The following is an 11,536-nucleotide window of genomic DNA, read 5'->3' on the forward strand; positions in this document are numbered from 1 at the left end:
TAATAATGTTCATTAATGTTTGTTTTTGTACACCATACAACTCTTGAAAGTGACTGTAGATGTTACCAGCATTTAAAGCATCCTCAAACCTATTATACTACTCATTTGACATAGAAACTATTATATAACTCTTAGTTTTTTAATTCATGGTCCCATTATTTGTTTAGCTTTGCCAATTCCTCAGCACTGACATTGGAAGCTGCCTCTTTTTGGAGAAGCCTTATTGGGCACATATGCTAATTTTCTCAAATTTAAATAATTTTTAAATTCCTTAGCCATTCATAATATTTTGGTCTAGTTCGCTTGTTTTGATATAGAATAATAGATAATGAATTTCACGACGACATCAAAATTATACTGAAGATGGAAACAAAATAAATTGAATATTTTAATATATTTTATAAGACATAAAATATGAGCTTTTGTTTTTATAAATTACCTTCCACTATTTGGACATTTTCACAATCCTCTAATGAAAATGATAAATCTAATTTTTTTAGTGAGTACGCAGAGCCTAATTACTAAATTATGATTTTGAATAATATCAGGCAATCAAAATTTTCAAAAAATAAAGCCCAACTAAACTCGTCAACCCCTACGTAATTTGTCTCACGTTTGATAAAAGCCCAATAATATAACATATTTTATCTTCAATTGTCGAGCCTGACCCATCAATGTCAAGTCTTAGCGGAAGACAGCCATGATACCCCCAATAATATGAACAGAAGTCATCGGAGTTTCACCTAATTTACATCAAGTATGTCACTGGAAGTCTCAGCTTTCCGGAGTCAAGGTCTCCCCAATAATATGAACAAGACACTGATCGTGGGTAACGTTCATCATGCAATCACTTTTAATAGAAGTCAAGAAAAATTTAAACTCTTTTAATTCTCTTTTTGTGGGTTGATTTAAATTTTGAATAATGTTCAAAATGAGATATTTTAGTTTCAAAAATTTGTGTAATCATTAAAAATTTTAAAATTGTACCATGTTTGTTTGTATGTTATTTGTCGGATTTATATAATTCTTGTTATAATAAAAGCGTACATACCGAGAGTTATTTGATCTGTAAGAGCCATGCACGAATCCAAGTTCAAAACTTAGACAGAGATTTAAATGAAATATTACATAAACTCTAAATATTTTTACACGTCTTCGATATTATAAACTCTTGATGATATGCTAACCATATTCAAATCTTGATCTCTCAATAAGTCTAATATTTATATTAAATATCTATGATGCATTGGGACATAAATTTAAGGATGAAAACGGGATACAAACATGTCCACTTTGATAATTATCAAATAGTTAGATGTAACAACGTAAAATATAATAACATACATATAACAGATTGGTCATGACTCTCATTCATCCTTTTACTATATAATATCACATATTATATTAAAATCACAATATCACATATTATCATTAAATCATTTATCTTGTAAATGTATCACCAACCGCCATACATAAAAAATAAATTAATAAATCAAATAAAAAAATCTATTTAATTATCCAAATAATTTACTAATAATTAAAATTCCTTAAACACTTTTTTTATCATAAATAATAAAAATCATATTCAAATTATTTATTTTATTAGAAAATTCTTAATTTTATCAAAAAATTATTTTCAAGGGCAAATTTGAAAAAATTTCATAAAACATCGGTTTAACCCATATTTTTTAAAAAATTAGAAATTTTCCTCGAGTCCGAAAACAATTTCTGCCCCATGGGATAGGGCTTCTCGAGACCATCTTGAGCACCCTGCCCATGTGCCCTATGTTTCCGATTGCCCGAACTCATCGAGCAGCCTCCTTGAGGGCAGGGTCGTGCCTGTCCAATTTTTTTCCCTTGAAATTATGTATTGGGCAGCCGTGCAGCCCAGTTCTTCAGCAACTGCCCGCGACAGCTGCCGATGCGTGGGTGGGCTAAACGAAATTGTTTCGGGAAGCCGCACATTAAATATTTTAATTTTTTGTGTAAATTTTGCATAGCCCGTGAACGGAAGTGCTATTATACCCGCCACTACCCCATGTGCTCTGCTCGAAACTATTTTTGGAATCGTGCGTTAATTTTTCTTTTTTATGAAATCTAATTTCTTGGGCGCTGCAATTTTCTGGAAATATTCTGTACTTGTTAGAGATAATCAACTTGACACAATTTAAACAATAAACAATAATGAATCATACAAACAAGAACCTAAGGTCTGATGCCAATGTTCGGAGTACCATTTTCTCTCACCAAAATACGCAGCAAAAATTTTAGAAAAATTAGTTTTTACAATCAAAACGTTCTTGTGTGTCGTATGATTAATTCCCAGTAATAGGGAGTTTAGATGATTTATCATTATGTTCTAAACATTTGACACCAAACTATTTCGGATTTAAGTGAAGATCGCCCTTATTTTAAATCCATACGAACAATCAATTGGATTGTACACCTTTCTTCAACCTGACTAATCAAGTCCACGATTTAAAACATATTTCCTTGTCTTCATTGCACTATAGAACTAGACAAGATTTTGCATTGATAATCGTTGGTCGAAAGATGGCAGAACCACGGTGACAGCATGACAGGGCGACAAAGGCGTATGGTGGAGATGGCAATGGTCGATCATGAACTTCAAGAAAGGTGGCCGAGTTCTACCTTTTTGAGGGAGAGGTAATCTTGTGTTATGTATATGTCGTATGTATATCATAAACTCTTGATAATATATGTATACATAAACATGGTCTTTCATGTGTACTAGAAACCTAGGAGATTTCCTTTTTGACAAGATTAGATAACCATTATCTAATCATGAGATTGTAGAACACTTGAATTCTCCTCGGGTGATTTTGATTTGGTGAAAATCCCACTAATCAAATTTGACTAGAATAATGAATGTTTACTAATTAAACATTTTATAATTGTGAATTTATTATAATCTCGATCGATGATATGACATTAACGATGTGAAAATAGTACAAACTCGTTATTATAGTGAAAATTGAACATTTCGAAAATAAAAATTTTCTATTGATTCATTTTTTGTAGCTATATATTTTGGAAATCGTTCACTAAATTAGGTAGTTGAACTTTCCTTACAAAATTAGAAGTCAAGCTAACTTTAACAACTTTCGAATACGAAATTCACTCATAAACACCTATATAAGAAATATTTTTGATCTTCATTAAATTAAGTCAAATATTTTTTATCTTCATTAAACTAAGTCATTAATTTATACTCCTTTAATTCTACTATCTCAACGAGAACACATAATTCAATATTTGTGTAACTCTCAATGGTTCAAGGATACAGCTAGTCATGGGTTCACAACTCATGGATTCAAGTACAACACATATATGAACTCACTCTAATTAGTCTCAATATGTGCATCAACCCCTTGATCACAAGAATGTCGAAAATCAAGTCTGGTTATGCCAATAAGATCATTATAAGAGCGTCTTGTAGCATCTCCTCATGATTTCTTGGATATTACTGATAGTACCTGCAATAACCAATAGATTATGGTTAGCGTAGATTACGCCCTTTTCAACTCATATATCTCAATCAAATCTTCAATAATTGATATATCCAAATTAGCATGTGATGTATCTTTGAGTAAACATAGTGACATCGCGTGTGCGACTAAGAAAACATTTTTCCCTAAAGTACAACTCATACTCTGACTATAGATTATTTTCACTATTAACTCGTCAAATCACATAAGATATTCACACCCGTAAATGAGCGTTGCATCCTCGATTACAAGGTATCGACTCCTACATATGTCAAAACTACACACAACCTCGCCACTCGATGACTCTCGTTGAGTTAGTAAACGAATCAAAGTGAAATTCAAATACGTAGAGCCTTCATGTTGTCCTGGGCAAAGGACTAACGATGTACAACCATATCCGCGTACGTGGAAAGTTTGAGGGAGATTTGTCTAGTGATTAATCATATGATCATTTATCTGAATATTTTGACATATTATATTCAATGTCTTTATCCATGCATCTTGCATGAGTATATAAATAAAGTAAATGTCATAAATTGATAAAAATATTATTAAAATAAATATTTTTTATATAAGAATCAATAATGTTCAAGCCACAAGTTAATTTGCCAAACACCTACTCTAATACCATATTTGCGCTTAACATCAATGTAACATCGAAAAATAAATAAATTTTAAAAAAATATAAAGATAAAAGACTAAGAACGAAATTTGACAAAATAAAAAACTTAAACCGCAAAAAAAAAAACAAACATACAACAATAAAAATACAATTATCCCAACAAACAAACATGGCTTGCTTGTTTGTACGAAATCGGTGCATGTCGTGTTAATGGCAGAAGATTTTATAATAAAATTAGGTATCATTTCAAATAATAATCATTATTAAAGAAAATTAATGCCCAAGATCCTATAACTTCGAAAACACGTATTGATCATGAAAAAGTGCAGCTACGTAAAGTTTGTTAGAAAATACATGATGTCTACGTAGAATTATATGCCAAAATAATTGTTATGCCTTAACATATATAGTAGAATTATATGCCAAAATAATTGTTATGCCTTAACATATATAGTTGACAAAATGTCGTTTTAAGGTTAGATGGGAACAAAATCTGGGCCCTATTGTTAGGGTCCATTTTGACGCCTTCTGTCGGGACACCTGATTCGCTTGATTCCCAACATATTTAAGAGTAGAACAAGTGAGAGTAAATTTCGCAGAGAGTAAATTATTTTAAAAATTATCAGACAACATAACTTAGCCCTTCCCAAAAACAAAAATGGGACACCATTCTTGCTGCAACCAGCAAAAGGTGAAGAGGGGGCTTTGGTCACCGGAGGAAGACGAAAAGCTCATAAGATTCATCACTACTCATGGCTATGGCTGCTGGAGCGAAGTCCCGGAAAAAGCAGGTTCGTTCTAGCCTGTTCCTCCAACTCGATTAAGTTTTTCGACCAGCATGTTCGTTCTAACCTGTTCCTCCCACCCGATTAAGTTTTTTGACCAGCATGTTTACAGACAACGTTTCGGTCTTATGGGAGTAGTAGCTTTGATCTAATAAGTTAATTTATATATATTTCTTGTTGTAGCCAGGGTTTCAAAATATGGGCTTTTTCAGAATTTTCGATCGACCGGTGTATTTTGTAAATATATTACCAAAAATAGGATGTGGGCACTTAAAATCACAAAAATAGATTTTAATTTCTTGGTGTTTTGTCCACACATTTTAATTTATTAATGTGATATTGTGATCTAACCCTAATAATGAGTAGTATCGTGAAAATTATGCGTTTGCAGGGCTTCAAAGATGCGGGAAGAGTTGTCGACTGAGATGGATAAATTATTTGAGACCTGATATTAGAAGGGGAAGATTTACCCCAGAAGAAGAGAAGCTAATCACCAGCCTTCATGGGGCTGTAGGGAACAGGTATTATCTATTGACTAAATATGTATTCCTTCACTCCAAGTTTTTCTTTGTATTCGAAACTATCGAACATGGTATATGTTTGTTCCGAACGAATCGAAGAAAAGCTATTTATTTCTCAGCATGGAAATTTTACTCGAACCATGGCTCGATATTATCTTAGTAGAGCTTGTTGGCCGGGGCTTGAGCTAGAACAAGATACTTCATGTTTGCTCGGGATCGAGTTTGGCTTATAATTGTACTTCACTTTCAGAAAAAAATGTTTTAGGAGCTTTTGGCTGACAATTGAGAAGTTGTTGAGAAGACAATGTCATAATTTGTTTAGCGCTCAATTATTGTGGATTAATCTAGGGTTTGTTCAAAATTACTTGTCATAGAAGATGGACTTTCAAGGTGGCTTCGTTTACACATTTCTAATTTAGATACTAAGCTTCAAACTAACATGAAAATATAGCTTATTAATGCACAGTACACATTAAATATATGGGACTTCCATTATACAAATTAAGTTACTCTAAATGTATGCCATATTATATATAATCATAGAACTTGGTGTAATTTGGGTCTTTCTTTTTACAATATTATTTCTCTGCCTCTGTATCAAAGCACTAAAGTGCATGTCAAAATGAATTGTAGATGGGCTCATATAGCCAGTCATTTGCCTGGAAGAACTGACAATGAGATAAAGAACTACTGGAATTCATGGATCAAAAAGAAGATAAGAAAGCCATCGAGAACGTCAACAAAAACTAAGTCTAGCGCCGAACAAACTTCCCAGCTCGCATTCGAACAAAGCAGGCAACCACACTTCTTGAATCAAGACATGGCCGTAAAATCACAATTCCAAGAAAACGTTATCCCATTACCTGGTGCCTCGTTCATCTTTGACATCGGTTCAGCATTCGAGAACTCAAACGAGAATAACAATGCTAGAATGGATCACGTTTTCCAAGAAACTGCTGGATTGGATTCGGAGTCATGGCAAATAAGCCATAACCTTGATCAAATGCAAGCCAGTGATCAAATACTCCAACCGATCGCTATGTTTACTAACACAACCAATTCGGGTCTTCTGTCACCTTTGATGGAGAACTTTATACTCCCGATTGAAGTGCAATCTTGCGGCATCAATATGGGAGGAGGAGGGCAAATGGCCCTTGATTTTTTGCAACGAAATGAAATGAATGAGTGGGGTTTGATTGACTCTCAACAATGTCCAAGCTATGTGTTTTGGGACCAAGCAGGACAACTCGGTGTGGAGGAAATTGTCCCATGTTCATCAAACATGGAAACGATGTTGTCTACTTATCCAGCATGCCTTTAACTGAAATATATATATATATATATATAGTATTTAATTAACATTGATTTCTTTATAACCCTAGTAACATTTATATATTGTGTGTGCACTATCTATTTTATGTATTTCTTTTCTGTTTTCGAGATGAATTAAATTATACATTTGAGATGTTCAAAGAAAGTGGTATCTTCCCAAAAATATTTGGATTTTAAATATTTCTTGGATTATATGTAAATAAACGGAAAGAAGAAATAAAGGAAGTGATTCTCCACATCGTGTTTCTCTTCATTATTGTAAATATATACACACCGGCAATCGTACGTACGTGACTCGCATGTTGTGCGCAGAATAGACCTACGTTTAGGTCACGTGTCAGTGGTTGGATCCATTGTGGAGAAACGTGATTTTTTTTTGTTTGCTTCATAATTATTTATTTACCTTAGTTTGATAGTTTTTATATTTCAATCTATGAATTCTTTTTGTTAACAATGATATTGGTCCTCTTTCGCACAATTATTTCTAATAAATAATTCACCTCAAATTATTCATTATTTTCAATTTTTGCTACCAGTAATATGATCTCAAATCTCTCCTTAACATTGAATATTTTTTCAAAAATAATATATTACATGTTTAATGTGATGCCTTGTTTTCGGCTCACTTGCAAGCACTCAAATTTTATTAATATTTGTTGGATCAATTAAGTTTCGGTGATTTAATACAAACATTTAATAAGAAGCTAGCTTATCAGATTGTTTAAGTTGTGAGAATAGTTAGGAGTTTCAGTAGTTTAAAGATAATTTTTGTTGAAGTGGGTTGTTGCAAAGTATTTGTAATCACCAAAATCTTCTAGTGAAATCTTTTCTGAAAACAAAAAATAAGGATAGATGTAGTAGTTTTTAATAGGACCGGCAAAAATCAGAAAATTTCCGACCCTTCCCGACTTCTGACCTGGGCCCGACCCGAAATTTTCCCGACCTGAGTGGTCGGGATTTTTCCCAACCCGCTCAGAATCGGGAAAGGGATCGGGAATATAGGATATACCCAACCGGATTCTCGACCCGACCCGAAAATATTAATAATATTTTTATTAGATTTTAAAAAAATAGGAAATCCCCACTTTCTGTACAAGGGTTCCTGCGTGTGGACCCTATCCAATTTCATATTTTCATTTCGTTCCAGGCTTTCACCTATCCTCAATTCCTCGTTCCTCCAGCGCCGCCCCTCACATGAAACTGAAAGTCGAAACCTAATTGGATTTCAGGGAAGTGTTTTATTCTTTCTGCTTCATAGCTTCAGCCTTCAGGTGCCAGAAAAATCATTTCTATTTTTCTTTGTTAGTCTGAATCCTCTATCAAATATTTTTCTTTCGTTCGATCGCTACTCTTTTCTTGTTTGCTTTCGTTCCCCTAATTTCCAGCTTTGATTTCAGATAACTACACTGTTGTTTTTGCCTTTAATTTGTTCGATCGCTAGTTATTTATTATTATTTTTCATTATTTTTTTATAATAATGAAAAATTATTTCAATGAACAATGTAATGGCCTAATATTGCCTTAAGTTATTGACTTGCCTCTCTGTTGTGATATTGTTTTTGACTCGTGTGGGCACCAATTTCTTTTTGCATGCTGCATTAAATTATTATTGTCACTCCCCTAATTACGTAAATTCCTAACACCTTTTGACTGTATTTTTTTACTCTACTTGAATAGTCTTTGATAGGATGTCTTTTGGTTGTGATGGATTTTCTCTCAGGTGAAGATTAATTCTTAAGAGCTTGGGAAATTATAAGGCTTCTGATTTGGTTTTCTCCTCTTTTAACATTCAAGGTGAGTTGGTTTCAGAGCCTATTTTGTGTCTTATATAGATGTGTATTTAGAATTGTGATATTAATTGAAATTTTGTTAAGTTAGAGATTAGTAGAAATCGGAGAAGCTTGTGAATGATTTATTTCTAATTGTGCATTAGAATTATTTGAATTGTTTGTTTGGTTTACTTTGTTCAAATATTTGTTTTTTAATGCACTAGAACTTATGAATACATTTATAGACAACTCATCTTTTTCTTTTATTATTGATTAGGTGAACATGGATGCATCTAATGGAAGTAGTAGCCTTCCTTCCACCACTGAACCTGAAACATTATCTCCATCCAAAACACCTATCATCCAAGAAAAAGTAGTGGATGTTGGAGCTAAAAGAATAAAATTAGCGAATGTGTGGTCACATGCCAAGAAAATTGTGAGAAAAAATGACAAAAATGAGGTCATTGCTATTGTTGCTGTCTGCAATTATTGCAAAACTGAAGTTCCTGCACATAGCAAAACACATGGGAATAATGGGATTGATGGGCATGTGAAGAAATGCAAAAAAAATCCTCATAATGTAGTGAATTCGACTTCTTCTCAACCTATCTTAACACAATCGTCCATGAATAATGCTTTGACACCCCACATCTTTAGCAAAAAAAAGCTTGATGATAAGGTTGTTGCATTTGTTGCTAAAGATGAGATGCCGTTTAGGGTAGTGGAAGGGGCAGGGTTTATAGAGATGATGAAGGAGGCTCAACCCCGATTCAAGATACCTAACCGAAAGAAAATTGCATTTCTTGTGTGGGATTTATATGATGTGGAAGTGGCTAAGATAAAGAGTGTCATCCGTGATCAAAGGGTAAGTATCACGACTGATACTTGGACCTCGATTCAAAATATCAACTATATGGTAATCACTGCTCATTTCTTGGATGATGATTGGAAATTTCATAATCGAATAATAAATTTCACCAAGATCACCTCTCACAGAGGATATGACATCGGCAAAGTTTTAGAGACATGTTTGAGTGATTGGGGGTGTAATGCCCGAGATTTTGTTATTGTAATCTGAAATGATTAATTGATAATTGATGTGATTATAGACGGAAAGGAATAGACGGGAAAGACAAAAGAAGACATGAGATATGGGCGAGGACAGAACCCCTCGCGCATATGCGCGACCAAGAGGCGCGCATATGTGCGAGCATGACAATACGCGCCAGACAGGGCGCGCATATACGCGAGCATGTGCAAGGAAGAATGCCGAGACCAGTAGGTCTTGCGCATATGCGCCGATGATGGTCGCGCATATGCGCGAGATGTGCAACATGAAGATCGAGCCACTTGGCCTTGCCATGCATTTAAATGGTAAATCTTCTTTCATCCCTTCAGAATTCCACAAGAACCGAGACGCTATTCCCTGGAAATCTTCAAGTTTTTCAAATAGTAGAAATTAGGATTTTGCAAGATCTGACTGTCAGAATTTCAATCCGAGTTCAGTACTGTGTTTCTATCAACAAGAGCTTCAAAATGTCGTAAGTTTTCTTATGTTTTGTTATGATTCGAAAACTTGATATTGAAGAAATCAGGGTTTGATTTATATTACGTGTTTCTGAGAATTTAGTCATCGTATAATCGAAATCAGATTGAAGAACGGATATCGTATGAAATTGTTATCATTTTTCAGATATATGTGATTGAGATTATACAGATTTGGTATCAGAATTGTGTTTATTGATTGATTATGAGTTGTTGAGATTGGTATCGATTGATATTGTATTGCTAGGTATATCGAGATTGTGCTGTTATGCCGTCGAAACAGAATTAGATTGAATTCTGATTATATTCAGTATTGGTTGGGATTGTATATTGATGTTGTACTCCTCGAATGTCATTCCAGATCGGTATTGAAGATTCAAAGACAGAATAAACCAAACCCCGAGAAAAGAAATGTATAAATCAATGTTGACTGGGAGATACGACTCGAGTTAGATTCGACTTGAGTTTCCCAAAACCACATACTTATTTGTTATTGCTTTGATATATTTACAATTCCTGAGATTGATATGCTTAGTCTATTTATTTATAGTCAAGCATGCATTCTGAGATTAGTCTTTGGCAGAGGTGTCAAGTCACGAGTCTTGGGCAGATGTGTCTAGTCATTGGCAGAGGTGCCAGGTCACTGGATTTTTTGTATATATTGATGTGCTTAGGAGTAGATCGACTTCTATTGCAAATATTCGATATAGATAGCCAAAGTCTGGGAATAAGAATGTACGACCATCTAGCTGAGGAGAGTAGGTGGGAGACTGTTGCGTTCTTATTCAACCGGGAACCCTAGATTAAAGAAGAGTCGAGTCAGAGATTAAGAGTCACATAGTGTGATTTACAGCTTTATATTGATTCATGTTTTCAGATTTTGGTACATGTTCTTGATAACTATTATATGCTTTTATATATGTTTATATGATTGCATGTATACGTTGTTTATACTGGGAATCATCCGGCTGTTGTTGTGTTTGTATGTGTGCATGACAACAGGTGGGACATGATCAGGGTCGAAAAGAGGATAAGAGATCAAGATTAGCGTGGAGATCCGAACTTAGAAGTAGAATTAGCTTTTAACACTTGATGCATAGTTGTTGAACTCTAGTTTGAGATAAATGTATTTTGTACAAGACTTGTACTTTATTGTTGATGTTTATATAAGATTGATTATCATATGTTGCGCACTTATGTATTTTTTTAAAAAAAAAATTAGACCCAGATTAATTAATTGATCTAATTAATCCCAAAGATGAATTAAGAAGACGAATTAGGTTTGAGTCCCCACAGGAGGATAGAAAAAGTTTTTACTATAACAGTTGATAATGCTAGCACGAATGATAAAGTAGTGGAGTACATGGGAAAAAGACCAAAGGAAATGGGCACTCTGTTATTTGATGATAAGTACTTGCATTTGAGATGTTGTTGTCATATTATAAATTTAATT

The 11,536-nt window shown here is 33.8% G+C and overlaps 1 protein-coding gene across 1 annotated transcript; it reads left to right on the top strand.

The window, feature by feature from the left end:
* The first annotated feature begins 4,735 nt into the window (after positions 1 to 4,735).
* LOC142518908 (uncharacterized) lies at positions 4,736 to 7,005 on the top strand. The gene is made up of 3 exons (XM_075621769.1): positions 4,736 to 4,922; positions 5,308 to 5,437; positions 6,071 to 7,005. The coding sequence occupies exons 1-3, from the start codon at positions 4,790 to 4,792 to the stop codon at positions 6,756 to 6,758; spliced, it is 951 nt and encodes a 316-aa protein (XP_075477884.1). The 5' UTR covers positions 4,736 to 4,789; the 3' UTR covers positions 6,759 to 7,005.
* Positions 7,006 to 11,536: the final 4,531 nt, after the last annotated feature.

The sequence above is a fragment of the Primulina tabacum genome, chromosome 11, assembly GCF_025594145.1.
Source record: "Primulina tabacum isolate GXHZ01 chromosome 11, ASM2559414v2, whole genome shotgun sequence".
Taxonomy (NCBI): domain Eukaryota; kingdom Viridiplantae; phylum Streptophyta; class Magnoliopsida; order Lamiales; family Gesneriaceae; genus Primulina; species Primulina tabacum.